Source organism: Aulonocara sp. 'chitande type north' Nkhata Bay, linkage group LG14 (genome assembly GCF_057382095.1).
Source record: "Aulonocara sp. 'chitande type north' Nkhata Bay isolate Kocher_YH1m ecotype deep benthic linkage group LG14, A_spYH_male_GT1.1, whole genome shotgun sequence".
Lineage (NCBI taxonomy): Eukaryota > Metazoa > Chordata > Actinopteri > Cichliformes > Cichlidae > Aulonocara > Aulonocara sp. 'chitande type north' Nkhata Bay.
This window is the reverse complement of record NC_141357.1, coordinates 26,986,312-27,007,590: the sequence shown is the minus strand read 5'-3', so window position 1 is coordinate 27,007,590 and position 21,279 is coordinate 26,986,312. Positions and strand designations below refer to the sequence as shown.

At 39.6% G+C, this 21,279-nt stretch overlaps 2 protein-coding genes across 3 annotated transcripts in view; both read left to right on the top strand.

The window, feature by feature from the left end:
* The first annotated feature begins 635 nt into the window (after positions 1-635).
* On the top strand, positions 636-2,872 carry miso1 (mitochondrial inner membrane subdomain organizer 1). 2 transcript variants are annotated; one of them, XM_086260271.1, is made up of 5 exons: positions 636-824; positions 1,101-1,160; positions 1,332-1,491; positions 2,043-2,203; positions 2,290-2,872. In XM_086260271.1, exons 1-5 carry the CDS (start codon positions 663-665, stop codon positions 2,542-2,544), a joined length of 798 nt encoding a protein of 265 aa, XP_086116397.1. In that variant the 5' UTR covers positions 636-662; the 3' UTR covers positions 2,545-2,872. The 2 variants fall into 2 exon arrangements, with proteins under 2 accessions (XP_086116397.1, XP_086116396.1); XM_086260270.1 differs by having other exon boundaries at positions 638-824; positions 2,287-2,872.
* A 15,209-nt stretch (positions 2,873-18,081) lies between these two features.
* plch1 (phospholipase C, eta 1) overlaps positions 18,082-21,279 on the top strand; it is a 54,912-nt gene continuing 51,714 nt past the window's right edge. The window contains exon 1 of the mRNA XM_086261806.1: positions 18,082-18,451. Within this exon, the coding sequence (XP_086117932.1) occupies positions 18,409-18,451 (43 nt within the window). The 5' untranslated portion in view covers positions 18,082-18,408. The remainder of the gene's footprint in view (positions 18,452-21,279) is intronic.

Here is a 21,279-nt window from a genome sequence, read left to right as displayed (position 1 = left end):
ATAAAGAAAAAACACATTCAGTAGTAATAATTTATTTAAGTGCATTTTTGAAATTTACTTTGAAATTAATATAAACAAACTTTTTCATGCATTGCAACACCCTTAAGAAGCAAACTCAGTTTAATCAAATAAAACTCCTTTGTTCTAGATGAATCTGCAAATATGTTACCGCAGTTTACATTTATGTGTGCATTTCAGAACAGCTGTATTGCAGTCTCAAAATAGAAAAGGCATCAATCACGAGTTAAATCTTCATACTTTTTTTTTTTAAAAATCTAACAACAACAAAAACAGACATAAACAGATAAATTCAAGGGAATATTTTAAATAATGAAGAAATCTAGGTCAAACTGTGTAGACAAAGATGGATACGTCACTGATCCCAGCGGTGTTCAATAATGTGAACCTCAGCTGCATTTTTGCATGGACAACTTTTTCTCTACCCCCTCCTCAACGTTATTGCAGCGCTAAGTAAACAGCTTCGCCATCCACCGGGCTGGTTATTTTGGTGCTTTTTATGTCACACGGGCTGTGAACTTGATGCTTTCAGACGCATTGGACGTGCACACCTTCCTGTCATTTCCACAGCAGACCACAAGGCGGAGCCTCCGCACGAGCCTTCACTGGTGAAGCGTCCCTCCCCAGAGTGGGCGGGGCTTAGGATGCGTCGAGAAAATGTCAACAACATGCCGCAGACTTCCAGAGAAACAGAAAGTGAGGAGGGAATGAGGGACAGACAACAAAGAAAGGAAGAAACCCCGGTGTCTCATAACATCGTGACTTTAATATCTCAGTTCGCAGATGATAATTTAACGCTCGTGCGGGTAGGAGTCTCCTTTGTTTGAAAACTGCGATGTACAGACAGCATGGTTACTTCACTGTCAGCCTACATCTGCATTTAATCTTTCACTTGTTGGTAGCCTATATGTTGAAAGGAAGGACTGTGGTCTCATGCAAAAGCCTTCATGGCGCTGACCAGATGTCCTTTCTCTAGTTGTCTCCAGCAAAGTATAGTGCTCATGTGCATTATCAGCGACCAGCACTTTAGCCTGGTTGGTAACATCACTCTCATCCCATTACTATTCTCTTGTCTCCCCCAGAATATAAGCACTGGACTGGCCATTGCTGGTGTAATTGTCATAGCAAGGAGTATCAAACTGGTAAGGGAGAAAGACCCTCAAATGTTCAGTTGCACATTCACCCTGCTGATAGGTGTCCACTGTGTGCTATCTCAATTTGCTCTCTCAATTCGACATCCTACTACATAAGATGTCATTTTTTCTGTGTTTTTCTAGAATGAGTCATTCAGTTGTCTTGTTCCACCTCTGTAGATCACAAAATTTCAAGCTGCGTGTGACATCCCCGCACGCTTTATTGAGAGGAACGTCAGCCTTCGTGGGAAAGTCCATTCCATCACAGAGAAAGGATTTAAAGTGGAGCATGTTCCAATTTATCTGCCTGTTATCTCTCCATTACTTTCAAAGTATAAGGGTAATACGGGAGAGAGGAGATCATGAAAGCATGTGCACTATCACACCAGAAATACATGGTCTATACGATTCAGAGCCACTAATCTATGGCTTAGCAGCGTAATTATTGAATCTTTTTGCGCCATAATATAATTGTGGTGTTTTTACTTTGCAAAGTCGGATATATTTTATTAAATTGCCATGACTGAAAGTGGCAGGTAAGCCTGTTAGCTACTATATCAGGTCACAGTAGTCACTGAGCAATGAAATCATAAGGTGCAGCATCAGCTACTTCACAAAGGACACAGATAACACGTTTGCCCCACCTGACTCAAGATTTCAAACCTGATCAGTCATTTAGTATAGAGAGGGTTCAATTTGTCTTTGCATCTAACAACAATTTTTTTTCTTTATTGTTAAATGTAAAATGCAGCATTTCAGTAGTGACACCACTAAACTGTTACATTATGCTCACACTACTAAAAAAATACAGTTTCAGGCCTTGCTCAAAATTCATATTCTAAACAGAATACATAAAATGTCAGGTAAAGGCTTTGTCTTTCTTCTTTTCAGATGTATCTACATCCCTGCTGCTGGTCCATCTTGCAGGAGTGGAGCTGACACCAGAGGGGAAACTATGGCTGGAGAAGAATGTGGCCCCTTCCCAAATGGTGTGGTTGAAGCTTATCAGCCGAGAGGACGACATATTGTATTGTTTGGTGTCTCAAAGCAGGGTAAGGCAAACTTTATGTGGAAAAGTGAATAATTAATTTCAAGTTATAAAGTGATATTTCCCTGTCTTCTCCCATCTCTCCAGAAGGGGTCATTGAGGAGCTACTGTATGAACGAAGAGGTACTCAGGCTCGGACTGGCTCGCACTGCCCCCGTAGCTGGTGTCCTCCCTGACTCGCGCCTCTACTGGCGTCTCCACAGACGACTGCACAGGGCAGAGGTGAAAGCTGAGAGGAAGGGTCGGGGTATGTGGAAGGAGGACACCCTGTGGGAGAGAACTTCCAAAGCTATCAGGGACAACGCTGTATTCAGACTCATGAAGAGGATCTTTAAAAGAACCTGATGCACCAAGTGAGCGATGATTTCCAAGTCAGAATCCCAAAACCTTTGTTGGAAGTGTGGAAGTGGAAGCCAAAAATGTGATATTTTACATTCCCTTTATTGTGCACTTAGGATTTCTTTAAGTCTTTGATCTGCTTTATTTTCTCTGATACTTAAAAACTATTCCCAAGAAGTACATTTATGCATCAAATCCTTAGTGCACCTGTTGCAAATGATTGAAACATGTTTTACTGTTTCTCAGTCATAAAAAACTTAAAATGATTAAAAAGGTTGTTGAAAGCTCTTCTTCCCTGAGCTTTCATTACCAATTAAACTAGAGCTATACACAGCCTCGTCTGTTGGCGTGTGTGTGTGTGTGTGTGCGGGGGGAAACCCCACTAAACTCAAGACGGGGGTGGGGTATTTAATGGTGTTCAAAATAAAGGGGGGTCCACTTGTCCACAGTTGCTATAGAAACACACTTTGAAATACAAAGCGACTCCAAGGCTAAACTCTATATTGGTGGCCCCCAAACCCCATGGGAGCCTTATATATTGAGTGTGTGTGTGTGAGGGGGCTTTTAAGTACCTATAAAGAGGGCCCTTTTAGTTGTAATGTGACCAGTACATTTAAGCACTAAGCACAGTGGAAAATGGGAGATCAAATCTATTCTCTTTCAGAACGCTACATGCTGTTATTGTAGGCATGATTGAAAAATCTCATGAGTGATATTTATCTGCAAACGTTATTCTAATCAGCATACATCGACACCTGCACCAAAGCTAATTTCCTGTTGAGGATCCTGCTCCTGTTATTGCCTTTTCAATGCCAACATTACACCTTGTGCCTGTGGCTGTTACACATGCTTCATCCGAGCATGGCAGATGAGGAGGAGGAGGTCCTGCAAAAATGAGGCCAGTCAGCGATGCGTCGTGAGGGGTGCGGGGCGGGGGAGTCACAGTGTAGCGAGAGGTGAAGCAGTCAATCCAGTGGGGCACAAGGAGATTAGTGCAGAGGAGGAGGAGGAGGGTCACAGGGGTAGAAGGGGATTTTGAGTTTGAACACAAAGGCAGAAGAGGAGGAGTCACAGTAGTAGGGAAAGGGAGTGAAGGCGGGGGGGGGGGGGGGGGGGGGAGTGATGAATCAGATTTCTCTTTTGTTGTGCAAATGTTACTAGCCACTGTTACTGCCTAAGAGGCTGGTGATTGGTGGGCTGGTTTAAATTGTAAGGTGCATTTCAGGCTGATGGCTGTTGCTGCTACACAAACTGTCACTGAGGGAGGAGTGGGAGGGAAACCACGGCTGTGACAGACAGCAGGAGGAGGGCAACGTTTCTAAAGCAAGTGATCACAGAGAGAGTGTGCTGTTTAATCAGGAAGTTTAAATGTTTTAGGTAGCTGTTGGTGTAACTTCTTCTTGTATCTCAATTAAATAATGGCAATTTTATATTTTTGGAGATAGCTGAGCAGTACTGACATATAGTAAATAGTTCAAAATTAGTTTCCAGGTAACCAGGGAGCCTTGATTTAGAGGAGCCTGTTTCTTATACATTACCAGAAACGTTGATGACTGTTACAGTGTCCAGTATACTACAGTTAACATTTTGTGCAGATAAAGAAAAATAGAAACAGATATGTCTTACTGGAGAAAGCATTAGTAAAGACGCCAGCTTACGGAGGCTTATGCCTTTAAAGGTTGAAGTATATAAAAAGCTCATTGTGTCTTTTTAGTTTTAACTTATGTAAATCAAAATCTGAGTAAATTATGAAACACGGTCCACTCCGAAATCCATTCCAGGCTTTCCACAGTTTACTAGTCCCACACCAGTAGTAGTCATTTGAAAAGGCACCATGCTTGATCTAGTGGTGGGTTCTTACCCACACAGTGAAGTTGTTGGAGTCTTCCCTGCCTTAAACCAGACCACTGGGACTATAACAGATTTACACTAGTGCCTAATGCTATGGAAGTCCAGAGCCTGAAGGACTGCTGTATTACTACCAGTGAAAGTGGCCCGATTTTGTGAAGAAGGACAACTTAACTTCAAAATCAGAAACTGGAGTAAAAGACGTAAGTGGGCTGATAGATTCTTTCTTTCTTAAAAAAATACGGCAAGACAGCAACTCATTAACTGTTACTAACTTAAAAGGCTTACTTCCCAACGGTGTACTTTAAGACTAAAACAATCTGCACTCACTCTGCTGTCACTTTAAATGTACTGTTGTTAGGACATTGTATGCAGTATCCAAGCAGCTGTGCACCTGTTAAACCTGTGTGTCTACCTGCACACAAGCTCTATAAAACCAAAACTCAAGACATTTCCATCCTTATCTTTATTGTCCTGCTCCAGGTAAGACAGAGTCAGGCTTAAAACATATCTCGGATCACTTTGACGAAAACAAAGTGAATAGCCTCATGTGATCATTTTTACATTTCAGTCTTGTTCTTTGGCTTGAATGCTGCCGTAGTCAGTAATTAATCAGTGTGACCGATTAAACATTTCTGTGACATTCAATTTTGGCCACTTGCTCTTTGCCATGCGAGCTTTAACAACACAGATTTGCAGCAGGGCAGCATAACAAAGGCCTTTATTACACTCAGCCGGTAGCCATCCCCGAAAAAAAGAGATGGGGCACTCCCCCATCCCAGAGCATACTCCTTGGGGATTTTTGATTTGATTTGAGTGGGTTATTGTGAGTGGCTGGCCTATGTGAAAGGCAAAGGGATTTAAAGACACAGGGAGCACAAAGTAACTCTCCTCACTGGTGCTACTGCCTCATAAACTTTACAGAATGCTGTCAGCTTTTAATACAGGGACTGTCTTTGTGTGCTTACTGGATGAAGTATACGCGGACGGGTGACAAATTAAAGGAAAAATGTTAACCTGTGTAATGAGAGTGTCCGAATGTGGGGAACATTTTAATGGTAAAGTCTGGGTTTCTGTAACCTGCGATAAAACATTTCTATCATCATTGGAGTGGTGTCTTTTATGATGACAATACCGCATCCACAAGAAACAAAGTGTCATTAAAGCTTGACAAAGTTGACACAGTTTGACAAAGTGCTGATGAGAGGTAAAAGGGTGTCACATAGCTTAAATAAGTTCAGCTGCTTTTTTCCCAAGCCATTTAGAAAACAACACAAAGCTAATCAATAAAACACTAAAATAAATAAATAGAAGGTAAGAACACTTTGATCTAATTTTAAGACATATTTCAAAACAGGCAGTGAGGAAGCCGTCCTACCATGGGCAGAGAGGTCATTCAACAATTTTGGTCCATAAGGTTAGACTGAGCTCGCTATGCCCAAGTTGGAAATATCTGTTGAAAAAAAAAGGTAATCCATGTTCCCCAAAGACTTAATATAGCATAGAATGTAGAATGGCAAAGCACAGTGAAACTACACTAGCAACCCGGTATGTTGTTTTTTTTATCTTTAATTTGTCAGCATACTATAAACTGTCATTAGTATATCATTTTTTCATGTGCAGTTCTGTCTTGTTGAGCTTAGTTTTCTATTGAATGAGTCAGCTGTGTTTTTCATCTTCTGTCACAATAAACACGCACTGGCAACAGCTATAACACTTTGCATCTATTCTATCACACACCCACATGCACTGTAAAAGCTGTGTGTGTGTGCGTGCGTGTGTGTGTGTGTGTGTGTGTGTGTGTGTGTGTGTGTGTGTGTGTGTGTGTGTGTGTGTGAAGGAATGCATCAGCCGTAAAGTGACTCCTTGTGTTGTGTGAGTTAAAGTATTGTGAACAGTGTATCAGCTTGCTGGTGTTGGGTTGTAGGACTGGAAACATGATTCCTTGTGAGTGCCGGGATCACTCATGATCATGAATAATTTACATTTGTTGGTGGAAAAGAAAGGATGAGGTGATAAAGTGAACAGCTGAGGACTGAACTTTGTTAATTTTGTGAGAATAACTTTCTAACAATTTTCAGTCAACTATGCTGTAAAATGCATAACCGCAACTTGCGCAAAAACACTTGTTCCTCATATCAGTTTCCTCACATTGAAATGAGAAATCATCTGCGACATCTATCTGCTAAAGTAGGACAGTCTGGAAAATGGACTGGCGTTATTATAGCACCTTTCTTCTTAAGTCAAGCACTCAAAGTACTTCCTACTGCAAATCTTATTACACACACACACACACACACACGCACGCACGCACGCACGCACGCACGCACGCACGCACGCACGCACACACACACAGGAGCAACTTGGGGTTCAGTATCTTCCCCAAGGATACTTTGACATAGGATGGGAGAAGCCAGAAACCAGAGACTGGCTTTCCAATTGGTAAATGAGTTGCTCTTCCACCTGAGCAACAGTGGCCCTAGTCTGAGTCTAACCTGAGAGTGGGAAGAATCAGGAGGGGGAGTTGAGGGATGGCTTTGCTTGACATAAGCATGACTTCTAACCCTTACCCAACACTCAATTCAATGGTAAAGCATGGAAACCTTACCACACACACAAGTTCTCCACACAGATTTTCACTATTCAATTGAGACTGAGATCATAAAATTTTCGAAGATAACAGTAAATTCTGATATTGGTATTAATATATTCAATATATATATTAAGTGTATAGTAAAAGTATACCATATTTCTTTTTATGATTCTAAAAATACACATTTTTCCAACTATTATTGCGACCATGTGTTTATGCTAATCTAGCCATTCAGTTTCCCCTTGTGGTCTGTGGATGGACACGTTGTCATACTCCCAGAAACATTTTCCATCTGGGTAGACATATTTTAAAAGTGATTATTCAGAACAATTTTGAATTGATTTGCAATAACCTGAACTCTTAGAACAAAATCATTCCCCCTACACCAACACAAGTCCTCTGACTGTAGGAGTGAAGTGCCCAGGCTTTTCTTATAATTTATCACCTGTCTGTGGTTGGACTTATCCTGCTGACCCCTCTGTAACCTCAAGTTCCGCCCCGTATCCTTATCAGGTCAAAGCTCCGTGAAGCAACTCTGACTCGGCAATTTAGATGTTATAACTTCCTTGTCCTTCCTCGTGGTCTGGTTAAAATATCTTACAGTTGTTTAAAGAATGAGTTCACTTGTCAGCCAACTGAACCACACAGCTCTATGCACAGACATAAACACCCAAATTAGAAACGTATACTTAAACCTGTTTGAAAAAAACAAACACATTTCTAGTTTGTAATAATGTATTAAACAATACATTACAGTGTACAGTATTCATAAGTGTTCAAATGCCAATTCTTTGACTTTTGTTCCCCATACTTCCAGTGCAGTCTGTAATAACGCATTACTGGATTAGTAGATCACTCAGCCCTTTACTATAAAGCTATCTGTCTAGCCATCAGCATACCAAGTCTGTTTACTCTGTTCTGATAGCTGCTCAACAAGAAATTGCAAGGTACTCATTGACCACGGAGGGTTTACAAGTAGTGTGCTATTAGGATCCCTTTTATTCCCATTGGAGTTGTAGTTAAGGTCAGTGTTTAGAGAGTAACACATCTGTCTTCGGTATGAGCAGAACACCTCTGCTTGTGTTCATGGAATCAGTTTTATGGCGTCTATTTACAGATTTCAGGATAATATACGGTAGAGTAAAGCAATCTGACAAACTATGTACTCTGTGTAAGTGTAGCTGTACTAACTCTAAACATGACTGACAGATGGCCTCATGAGATAAAACAGAACAATCATTGTATGTCTCATTATTCGTGTCTGAGCAGCAAACTCTTTGTAATGTGTCAGTATGGCGTAACAGATGCTGCTCTTTGTGTCACAGTCATGAGAAGGGGACATTGTTCAGTGTACTGATATAAGGGCACATATTTTAGTCATGTCTCAAGAACGTTGCAAGTGGCCTTCAAGAAAAAAAAACCTCCCATTTTCTTGGAACATGATGCTGTTTTTTGCCCTTTAATATCACTGCCCCCAAAACTATTTTGTTCTAGTCCTGTGGAGCTTTTCATTAGCACTATTCATGTAAAGCATGGTTTCACTGCCGTTCAAATAAACTGGTGGTGCATACTGTGTTCAGGGTGTCCCCAAAATCAAATATTTTAATTCCTCAAAAAATAATCTCAGTCTCACTATAGACATTATGCTTAGCGTAAGGACTTTTTCATAACCACTAATCCAGATCATACAGAAACATATCAATGACTAACCTCATTCTCTTGGCTTACATTTTATCCATTTTCTGTGTCCTCAACCTATTTTTTCTGCCTCTGCGATATGGGGACACCCACACTGTTACTGAAAACTATAAAACCCTCTTCCTTCATCTTTCCTGTGCTAATGTTCATTATTAACCCAACTATAGATCTGCGACTGACCAAGAGGTAGCAGGTATGTTAACCCTCCAAATCATCAGTGCTATTTACATGTCCGACTTCCTTTACTTCCACAGTTAGGCAGTACTGTACATGTTTGATTATTTGTTCATTTATTTATTTATTTTAAGGAATATTTCTGTTAGATTAGGTAGATTGTCTAAATTACAGCTTTATTCTAATTTCTTTCAACCTCAAAAATCCTGCTTTTTATGGATGTCTTGACATTATACTTAGTTGTATAGCCTGGGAGAAGAGTAATACTATATGTACTGGAGTTAAAGGAGCATTTAGACATGGGGATGGCTGACAACATCTAATGTATTAAAACACGTGCAAACATCTGTGGACATACAGTATGTATGGCACAAATAGAATTTCTAACCAGCATAAAAATTAGTAACTGACCACCTTTATTCTCCAACACAGGGTGAACTCTCTCAGGGAAGCTTTCATTGTAATTTCTTAAATAGTCTTCAGGAATAGTTTTCCAGGCTTATTGAGGCACATTCAAAGCCTTTTTGTTCTGTTCTCTGTCAAGATGATCCCACACTGCTTCAGTAATGTTGAGATCTAGGCTTTGGCGAGGACAGCCCATGACTGATAGCGTTCCATTGTGTGTTTTTCATTTTCGGTATTCTTTTACTGCACTGACAGTATGTTTGGGATCATTATTATACAGAGAAATCAAGCTGTTGCCTGTCAGTTGCTTTCCAAATGGTGGTATTGCATGATTATTGCATGATGGATCAAAGTCTGATGGCTCTTCACTGCGTCCATAGTTCCATCAATTTTGACAAAATCTCGAACACCACTGGAGATCCAAACCATGACAGAGCCTCCACCGTGTTTTACAGATGGCTGCAGACTCTCACTGCTGAACCTTTCTCCTGACCATACTGATGAGGTTTAACCAAAAACTTTTACATTTTGATTCATTAGTCCATAACACCTCTTGCCACTGATTTTCAGTCCGGTTCTCGTGTCAAACTTTGGCCTTTTCTTCCTGTGTTTTTTCCTGTAACAAATGGCTTCATGACAGCCACCATTGCAATGAGACCATTTCTAATGAAACTTCAAAAAACGTAAGATATTGTTTATCTATATATAGTTTTATAGCCATGACACTTGTTATTTTGTTCACCACATCCAGTTTTGTCAAAATGTTTGACAACTCAATGTTTGACTGGCTAACAGCTCCTTGGAAATCATCTTTTTGGTGCCAAAATGTAAATTTTTGACTGTCAAACTTTATTATGTTTGTTGTTTTTCATAATTTCAACTAAAGGGGACTAAATTATATCTTTGTACCAAAAGACACAATTTAAAACTTGTTCTTTGCCAAGTTGTCTCTTTTGTGTAGACACAACATTGGTTCACCCGCTTGAGTAGCAGCCTTTTGAGGTTCATTCCTCTTGAAATGGTCAGATACAAGAATTGGATTGAAAATGAGTAAATACAGGCCACAGTCCAAAGAAAAACTTCAGATCTTCAGAAACACTGGAGAAATGCTGTTGCAGATCACTTGATTTGAATGGAAAAAGTAAACTGGATGAATTTCTTGATTCTGCATGTAACAGCTAGCTTGTTGATGTTAGCTTGCTTCCTGGCTAATACTGTAGCTGGCCCAATACAAATTTTTGTTTTCATCCACATGCTGAGTTTGTGTTGGAGTCTGTGTTGAACTGAGATGCAGTTATTTGTTGTGTTAGTGAACTCCGTTTCCAAGCAGACATTAGCAAGTGTTGTATTCTGTTGACACTGTAGCGCACCGAAAGAGAGGCAATGAGGCAAGGCACTGTGAAACATGCATATGCACAACAATTTCACAGAAAATCCAGCATGTGTACTATACGCAGAAATCAGTCTGATGCAAAAAGCAATGAAAATCAATGAAAAGGTAATTTTGTAAACTATGTTACAACCCAGTCTCACACTGGCAATAAAATATGCAATGAATGCTTTAAAACTGCTTCATATTCTCACAAACAAAAATCTTTATGTTGGAGTAAACTCTCAGAGCAGGTGCAGAAAATGGCATGGGCCTGTGGTTTTGTTATAATTTCAACATACACACTGCTCCGCATCCTGAATATGTGACCATTTGTGTTGTTCCTGATCTGTTATACTGTTACCTCACAAAACAAAAAAATCGATTATATATCTAAAACCTTTAGATGCACCTAAACCCTTAAACAACTGCAGGATACTTTAAGTATTATCAGACAAGATTATCTAAACCACTTCATTTGATGCTAAATTTGAAAAGGAATGGTTATGCAATGACTGTAATTTACCATTATAGCAAGGAACTGTTAGAAAACACTAGAAAAAAAAATACTCTAATGAACTAAAATAAAATAAGAATTTAGAGGAAGGTTTAATATTTGGGGCATTCATGAATGTGTATTGAGACTCTTGGTGTGTCTAGGACTGTGAGCCAACAGCTTTCAACAGTTCTTTTTTTTTTTTTATTGTAATACTGTACTGATTTTCCTAAACATTGCCTCTGACATATACCCTCCAAACAATAATAATTAAAAATACTAAAACTAACACTCAAAATGAATCAAAAAGTAAACTAAGGCTAAACATTTTCAAACAAAAATTAAGCTGAAATGAGTTAACATGCTCTGGAAATTAACTGAAACTAAACTGACTTAAAGACAGAAAGTTAAAATGAAATTAAAATGAAAAAACTGATTAGAAAATACAAAACTATAATAACTCTGATTAGATCTCACCCTGGAGATTTAACCCACATCCACAAGCAGAGGCTTCAACATGCTACAGGTAACCTCTGCATTAGCACTGCATGCATAAAACATCAATGTATTTGGAGCTGGCTCTAAATAAAAAAAAGACTGGACAAGTGGAAGTATTGAAATGCTGCACACATATATTTGAGGTAATCTTACTCTGGTATGATTTAAATAGCTACTACAATGAAGCTTTTCACTTGTGGATATCTTTGACCTACTTCCTGTCAGGACCTGAAATAGGCAGTTTGGCAGTGAAATATCTATTTTTAAGCTGCTCTCTCTCCCAGTCAGTAGCCCAATGGAAAAGAAAGAATGGACTGTACTCCCCTGAGGTTTTTGCACTCTATGGTTAAGTAGGGTACTACAGTTATGCAGTAATAAGACTCATTTTACTAACTCACAAGACATGAGCATGACAGTACCCCCACACACATGCACAAACAGCTGAATGATGATGCAACGATGCTTATTATTTTGCATATAAACATGCTTAGCTCGGCTTAGAGCAAAGACCGCAAATGCAGTAATTTACAGGGAAGGTCTTGTTTGTTTAGTACAAAAAACCCTACTGTTTGCTTCTTGGATACCTCCCAATGATGGTAAGTCTTGATATACCCAGCCACTGTACAACTCATTTTTACATTTAATTTGGTTTGTTTTTAACAATTAACGGATGATTTCTGTACTAATTAGTAAACTTTTGAGGTGGTGGGGTATAGAAGTTTTATGTTAATATAGAGCTAGTGCGCTATCCTGCTTCCTGCTGTTTTCAGTGTGCTGAGCTATTGTTTCTCAGTACCTATCTGTGTAGCTTTACATTTAATATTCGTGTTTTCATTTATAATATCTTCTGGTGAGAAAGTGTCTAAATTGTGCTATGTTTTCTTCAAACTGACAAGACCCTGTTTGTGGTTCTGTCTCAGAAACACCACTTACTAAAAGAATTGTCAGTTCAGATGGTCATTGCATTGTTGATATCATTTTGCTATGCGCCTTTGCACAGCATTTATAACGTCTGCTGACTTGTAAGTGCAAACGTGGTGAGTTCTTGCCATGTGATTTGTCTTTTTTTCGTAATCTATCTGCATTGCAACCTGACATCCCGTTAAAGCTGTGCAAACAATATCCCCCATCATCTACCTCAGCTGCTCAACTCCTGTCTCTAATTTGGACTCTGTTATGAAAACAAACAGAATTTAGGAACATTATTCTATAATTAAGCAGTAAGTCTCTTAGGGGCTGCGCTCTACAGTGAATTCAGAGCCCCTAAGAGACTTTGCTGACATAAGGTGGAGCAGAGCTGGAGAGAAGCCTCAGATTTTTGTGCTTTTGGCATTAAGGCAATGCAAAAGTTGTCTCATCTCCTTTAATTAAAAAGCTTTTTTGTTGAGCAGGAATAATGACACAAATTCAAAGCCATGTTCCGCCAACTACCAGTGCACTAGGCTGCACTGATTAGCTGAAATATGTGCTATCAAAGCTTTCCTTAACTCCTTTCTGTGCCTTTGTTGTTCTTCTTGAAACACTTTCTTTGTTGTTTTCCTCCACACCCTGAAGTAAAAGGTGAATATCTGTGCTTTCATATGGTTTGTGCTTAAGTCAGTTGTTTCTATTACATATAATTTTCTTTCTTTAAATATCTTGTAAAGTTAACTTCCCGCAGCAGCAGTTACCAGTGCATACCTAAACAATAAATGTACGATCTGACTGATTGTTGAAAGTGTAGTATTCCAGTTGTCTGCTACAAGAAGAGTTAAAAAATTGAAACTGTTCCACTGACACTACAAGGCACTGACATTTTTGGATTATGCACATTCTGACTTGAATGACACGGATCTCGTATTAATAGGACACATAAGTCTTGGTCCATGTGGTCTATGATAAACACCATTCACATTACAGGTCCGTTTTAAAACAAGGTGGTTGCAGGATCACAGGAAAGTACTTTCACCTTCAAGACACTTGACCCTTGAGCTCTGTGTGTTTCAACAGTCAACTCTCCTCAGGTCAGCTGAAACCAGACGGCAATAACTGTCTCAGGGGCTCCAAGCCTTTTCAGAACTACACACCTTTGGTGTGTGTTTGTATGTGTGTGTAGTATGATGCAATAAATCAAAGAAAGACAGATGAGCAACAGGTGGGAAATCACTAAGAGCTGCCATGGAAATGGTAGGAATGAAAGGTAATCTGGAGGAAGTAAAGGGAAAAGAAGAGAAACGGAAAGAAGATAAATGGGAACACATGTTGAGAAGTAGATGGGAAAAATCAAAGGAGACAAAAAACTGAACGAAGAGAGCTGGCTAGAGAAACGGGACCTAGTTGGTGAATGCAGAGCAGGTGAGACAGCAGGGAGCCTGGGTCGTGTCTAAATAGCAACAATCGGATAATTTAATTCAATTCAAGCTTTGATTGCAGAAGCAGGAAAGGACTACTGAAAGATTACTTTCATGTTGACTTTTGCCATTATTGTAATTACATCTCCATGTCCAGAAAGCATTTAGTCTTTAAACCTTCAATAAGCCTTATTTTAAAATGGAATCACTTGCTGTTTGAAGATTTGTGACTTGGCTCACAGCTATGGACCTGCAGTAGATTTATTTTATTATATAACATATATCATCATATTACTTTTTACATTTATCCAGATTTCTGCAAACATGTTGAGACAACATAATCCAATTGTCCTCTCCTTCATAGGTCATCCAGTTGTTTCTTCTCCTCTTCTCAAAATGAGCTCCTGGGTGGTGAACAGGAAAGGAGAGCCGCAGTACCGACGGCACTTCTTGGCAGACAATAGCATTTTTCACGGTAAATATCAAATAGAAACATACACAATATTCTGACACCTGCATGTCTTGAGAATGGACACTAGAGGGAGATGCATTGCCAAAAAAAGTGCTTCAAGTAATATCAGACTAGAATCAGACTGCAAAGCCAATACAACAAAACCTCCCTATTATTGTGTAAAAAAAGAGAGCTGCAAGCAACTGACTCAGTGCATAACATACATGGAAAAACTGTTCATAGATGTTTGTGTTGGCAGGTTATTGGACTTTCTTTTATTGCTTTCTTTCTTTTATTGATGAAAAGCATCTCTTTGCCTTCCATGAATTTCTCACCATGGAAAAGAATACCTGTGAAGTTAAAACAAGATATCTCTTATCTGTTTCTCACATTTCCATCAGTACAAGGTAATGTGTTTATGAAGCTGTTACCAAAGCAATGATTTTCAAACCATTTAATAATATACATAATTGGAATGATCACAGAGACAACATATCAAATGTTGAAACTGACTGATATGTTGTAACTGCTTGTGTTTTTAAAACATATATTTTTGATGACAGTAACATTTTTCGAAGATGTTGGGACAATGGCAACAAGGGATCATAAAATAATAATTTGAATAATTTGACTACTGATTAGGTTAATTTGTAAGAGTACAGAGGGGAGAGGTCTAGAATTCATAGAGAATCTAGACTTTTTTCAAATAAAAGTAGGCAGGGAGTCACCATTCTGAAACTTTGCATGGGATAAAATGCAAGAAAATTCAAGAATTACAGATTTTTTTTAAATGTTTTTATTTTTTATTTTTATTTTTTTATGGTCAACGTAAGCAAAATGGAAGATATTTGGGGATAAAAATATCTGGACACAGTGTCACCAAAGCAAATGTCTGTATAAGAAGCAATATGGAAAAAAATAGATGGAATATTTGTGACATTTGGGCACTCGGCATGTGCATGGACTTGGGAAGTGATTGCCAGAGAACACAGTTCATTCCTCCCTCCACAATTAAAACTGCCACTCAGACCTTATATGTGCAACATCCAGAGTTGAAAACGTATTCTGTTCTTTGATGCATTGAAATTATTTTTGGAAATCATAGAGGCTACAGCGAAGAAGACCGATCCAGATTATTAGCAGCTAATACCTGCTTGACTGAACGAGAGTGCACTGGTATCTTTAGCATGGGTACCCCTTATCTGTCGTGAAGGTACCATCATGCCGGACAATGTATACAGGTTTTGGAGCATTGCTTTCTTTCTTTCTTTCTTTCTTTCTTTCTTTCTTTCTTTCTTTCTTTCTTTCTTTCTTTCTTTCTTTCTTTCTTTCTTTCTTTCTTCTGTTACCTTTGTTATATCAAACTATATCATTCAAACAACAGCATGGCATTGTAGTGAAAGAATCTAGGTTCTAAACTGATCTGCCTCCAGTCCAGACCTGACACCCACCCAAATTTTGTCATATTGCTGTAAAATGACAAAAAAATTGACTACTGAAAAAATTACTGCTGAAATGCATTGCTTTTAAAACTCCAACAGTTCATCTCCTCACCACCCAAGCATTTACAGCTTTTTGTTAAAAGAAGAGGTGCTGAAACACAGTGATGTTAAAAATACCCCTGTCATCACATTCAAAATGACAAAACAGTCAGTTTTCAACATTTATATATTACATTAATAGTATTTTCAAGTAAAGGGGGTTGAAATTATTTGGACATCACTGCATTTTATTTTTTATTAACACTACAGCTTCTTTGGAAATGCCATACTTTTCTTTTTTGTAATACACATCATCTGAAATGTTGAGAGACTTTACTGTTTACGTTAGATATAATCTAAGTCGGTTTTTCCTTACAGTTTTTCTTAATCTGAACTAAATCCAGACATGCAGTTGCATCAGTTTGATCTTGATCTCTGCACTGACAGCTCTGTCAGAAAAATCCATGAAAAATCTCTGATGGGTTGGTTTGCTTCTGAGTTTGACACACCTACAGCCGACAAACCATTTACAGCCTCACCTTGACAAACTGCCTCCCGACTCTCCATCCTACTTCGGTAGACTGTGTGCTATGCTTTGGCTGTACCGTTTCTTGTCAGTGAACTGTAGTAGAAAACAAGCATGACTGCTTCAGTGCTCTTCTGTGGATGATGGACTGAGCTGACTGACACAGAGAGAAAACACAATTACTTGTTTTCCCATCTGTTATGCTTAGAAATCACCATGTGTATGAAATTTCAGACAATTTCTGGCCATGTATTTATAATTTGTATATATAATTTCTCTGAGGATGAAGTTGCCTTTTCTTTTAGAATCTGGGAGCTATTAATGTTGGGAAAATGAAAAAAGTGTAGCCTGCTGAGCACAAAATGAGGATGCATTTTCAGTGAGTGCTAACCAATTTAAAAAAAAAGAAAGAAAAGATACTAATCTTTTAACTGTTGTCTAAGCTGTTGTGTCATTTTAAGAGGTGAAAAAGGAAGAAAAATCAAACAAGCTGTATGAAATATCTGCTGCATCATTTCTGGAGTTTCTATGTTTCCATTAATGTCCTTGACATGTTTGTCCTTTACTGTCAGAGCATATTTATTTCCCTTTTCACTTCTTCACTCTGCCTCTTTTGCTTCTTCCAAGTTGCTTGCAGCCTTGTGAATTATCAAGTTGGCTGATTTTGTTTTTTGTCTGATCATGATATATAAACTAGACACTGCCAGGTGTTTTGGGCTGGGCCCATTAACTGTCTCTGATCAGGCAAGTGTGGATGAAGAGATGTTTGTGTTTAAATCAGAGTCACCAATTACCTTCTAATACCCAGGATGATAATGGACAACATACAGTCATGCAACACTAAACTGAGGGCGACACGTGTTCAGACATGCATTTTTGTTTCTTCAGACAGCACTAATCGATTTGGTAACCTCTGCCTCTGGCTCCCAGTGTTTGAACACTGCGCGTCTGTGTGTCTGCTCGGTCATTCCGAAATTGTCTCTCGCAGTCCTAAATGAAATGGCTTTAACGAGGACCAGTGGACGAAACTAATCTATGAGATTCAGACTGAGTAAACTTTCATTAGGGAAATGACTCTACTGGGATGATACGCTCCCGGCTGGACACACACATAAAAACGCTCACACGCAATTTAAACGCTAAAAAAAAACCTACCTATTCATTAATGTTTACACGGGACTTGCTCTGCCTCTGTCGCTCTCTCTGGGGAACCAATATGTCCCAATGTGTTTATTGCATTCCTATTATTTCACGAAGCCTGCTTCCTGTTGTGTCTTGGAGTAAGCATGGAAAGAGACAGGCAATGTAAAGTGGGTCATAGCGCTGGCATCGCTGCGCAATTGTGCCGTATTTGTTGTTGTTGTTTTTATCGTTTAAGACTACAATCAATCACTGACCAAAAAAAATATGCTTGTAACAAAACAAACGGATGTTGCACGAGCTGATTTTGGTGAGGAATTTAAACTGTCGTCAAGCAGCTGATCCACGCAAAAAAACAACAACCAAAAACTGGCGAAAATGTCCAAATGACCAACTCGAGTGGCTAAAGCCAACGCGCTGTGCGCTATCATTCACGTTCATTCATTCCACGCCCGTCTTGAGCTCTCGCTCATTAACATCCACTCTCCGCCAAACCCATCGAGCGTGTGAGAAATCGGCTTATCGTTTTGCTCCTGTGTTGCGCCTGGTGAGAGGAGAGGATGTGCGCGCACAGGCTGTGGATGTGAGCTTTGGTGATTTGTGAATCCACTCTGCAGACAGTACAGGGAGGCAGGTACTGAGGAGCAGTTTGCTTCTGGGGCTTGTTTTTTGGATTCTTAAAACAAGTGTCACTTTATGATTATGACGCGCTTATTGTGAACAGTCTAGTCATCATGGAGAAATGGACTAATCGGATACTTTTTGATGGCATCTTGGCATTTCAAACCGCCACAACTAGGGAATAAAATGATGCCCGAAGCGCATGGAGGGATTTTGTGAGACCAACAACTTCAGTCCTAAATGGCAGAGCTTGAAGTTTGCAGAAATCTTAGTTTGGAGAGGGGTAAGTGATCATTTTCAGCACTTGGACATTGTGGTTATTTGGTATATCTGTCTCACAGAAGACAGTGCGGTGCACACATTCCTTCGCGTGCGCACCAGCCTACATCGCAAGAAGGCTGGAGCGTAATATCTCCACTGCGCTTGTTGTGGGGAATTATCATCACCCACTCTGCTACAAACGCTGGAATAAGGAACCTAATCGCGTTGTCATTTGCATGAGGGATTCATTAGGCAGTATTTAGGCTGATGTTTATTGGCGTTTCAAATACAGAAAGAATTCATTACACTCGGGGCAATATTTTAATTTTAATTTGTAAACTGCTGAGCGTTTATGTCAGCTTATATGAGAAATGTTGATGAGGAGCAGCAGCGGGAAACTGTCCCTGGTGCTGAAAATGCCCCTTTGTACGTGTCACTAGGGGGCAGAAAACCCCCTTAATTTCTCGATTGGATAACTCTGCCCTCAGTCCATATAGATCTGCATCCTGTAAGATCTGGATCTTCTGCACTGTTACAGAAATCTAACCATATCTGCGATGTTCACAAGTTCTGTCAGTACAATCCTTGGTGAGAACATGTCTCAGAAACTGACACACCACATAGCATTACCACATGCCATAGCTCAGTAAAAGAGGTGGGCTTGATTGTCGGTGGCATCAAGAGAAATAGGATCATTTTGAAAATCAGGCAGGGGATGTTAAGCGCCATACAATGTGGCAGAGCTGTGAATTGAGTCTTGATGGTCAAATTGAAGCCCTAACAGTCCCCGGGCTATTACAGCAGCCCTTTTATGATGTTGAAAATATGGAGAATCCTTGGCACTTAAAAGCAGAATACGTCAAGCTTTCAGCCCCCGCCACCACCCCTTGCAGTGCCAGGGTTTGTGTGTTTTTCTTTCTCATTTTGGGGTTTTAGAGGGAGGGCCCTGCCAACCTTGGACATGACACTAGCGCTTTATTCGTTTTGAACAACTCTTGTGCTTCATGGACAATCTGCTCTTGCTGTGAGAGAAACTGAACAAAAAATGAAAGGAAGAGGAAGGTATGGAGGAGCATGTATAGATACTAATCTCCTCCACATGGAGGAAATGGCTTTTCCATGTAAAATGTGTTTTTCCTCATGTGTCTCTCCTGCACTGATGATGATGATGAATCACAGCACGTTCCCCCTGTCTTCTCTCTATCGTCATCTTTGTTTCTGCCTCTTCCTTTTTTGTAGCTTCGGGGCAGAAACAGCAAGCAGACACCAGGAAGAAACTCTCCCAGTCCTTTAGATCTTCTCTGTTCTCCAAAAGTATTTCTCTTCTCTTCTCTTCTCTTCTCTTCTCTTCTCTTCTCTTCTCTTCTCTTCTCTTCTCTTCTCTTCTCTTCTCTTCTCTTCTCTTCTCTTCTGACAGAAATGAAATAAATATGATACCACCAATCTCGTCCAATTTTAAATAGGCAATTTTTCAATAAGGTATAAAGTATATATAATATGATACTGAAACACGGTACTGCTGGAAAAAGGACCCATGTCTCTTTAGCTGTTCCACTGCATAGGTGCTTCCAGTGTATTCAGTTTAGCAATAATCAGTTTCCTGTTTATTAGTAATGTTCTTTCCTTTTCTTCTTTCTCCAAAAGGATCTTCTTTTTTTATTTATATGAAGTAAAATTTAATTGCTGCTGGGTTAATTTATCAGCCTGTGTGCTGACATAGCAACTGGCACATCACATCTGTTCTTGCCTTGGATTTAAAAAAAATCCAACTCCTTAAACCTACTGGGGTTCTTTTGGTAATTGTCAGCATGAATCTGCAGCCAGGCAACGCATTTACCACACCGTATTAGCGTTTTAAGTGGGAAATAGAAAGGAAATTATCCATAAATACAGGCTTTTATTTAATTTCCTTTCATCCCTTCATCCTTTAATGAGCTACCCAGAGGTCCAGTTTGCTTTTATTCAACACTTTTCGGCCTCCCTGATAAGAAGCAGAAGGCAGGCAATCATATCTTCTCTCAAATATTTTTTGGGAAACTGTTGAGATCACACAGGTTTTTATGGCAGTCTGGCTCTGCTAGAGATACCACATCTTAATCATCCTTCCTGGCATTGGGAAGAAGAAAGAAGAAGCTCAATCACTGCACGAACAGCCAACAATCGTACACCAAATGTATACATAAAAAGCGCATTGACACACATGCAGGGTTCAGTTCCCGCCTTTGAAGTCACTCCTCCTCCGCTCGGGGACCCCCTGTATCAGCTTTGGCAAATGCATTATCATGCCGCAGTTGTCGTGTGTTTATTTTTATTCCGGAGTTGCTCCACACTGCACCCGAGGGAACCTGGAAACCCATTTGTAGCACTGGCAGTGTGAGCATTGCCCTAAGAGCTCTTAATTAGGTGGAGTAAGTGACTGCGACATAAGAGTGAGTGTGTATTCTTTTATGTTGCTAACAAGAAGCCTTACCAAGTGTTCTCAACTCTACCCTAGAACTTTTGTGTAATGACTTTGTTTTAAAAGGAATTTTATTTGAAAGTACACTCCAGATCCTAGTTAAAACCTATTGGCACCATGTTGCTGTCAAATATAAAGCACTGGAGTTATACAAATGATTAGTACAGCAGATTATTATCTTGGCAGCCATTTATTTGTGACAAGTCGATTCGTTTTAGTGCCATTAACAACCTATATATAGGCAGGAAATGTAGACATAAATACATGCCCAGAATTTTAACATTAGTGTGGGCTGTTTTATTAGAAAATGCAGCCAGCCATACTATACATTGCAATCGTGGCTCAAGAGTTGGCAGTTCGTCTTGTAATCGGAAGGTTGCCGGTTCGAGCCC

Coding starts and splice junctions, on each gene's coding strand:
- miso1 (XM_086260270.1), top strand. CDS start 663: ATGCGTCGAGAAAATGTCAACAACATGCCGCAGACTTCCAGAGAAACA. Junction 1,161..1,331: donor TAGCAAGGAGTATCAAACTG/GTAAGGGAGAAA, acceptor CCACCTCTGTAG/ATCACAAAATTTCAAGCTGC. Junction 1,492..2,042: donor ATTACTTTCAAAGTATAAGG/GTAATACGGGAG, acceptor TCTTCTTTTCAG/ATGTATCTACATCCCTGCTG.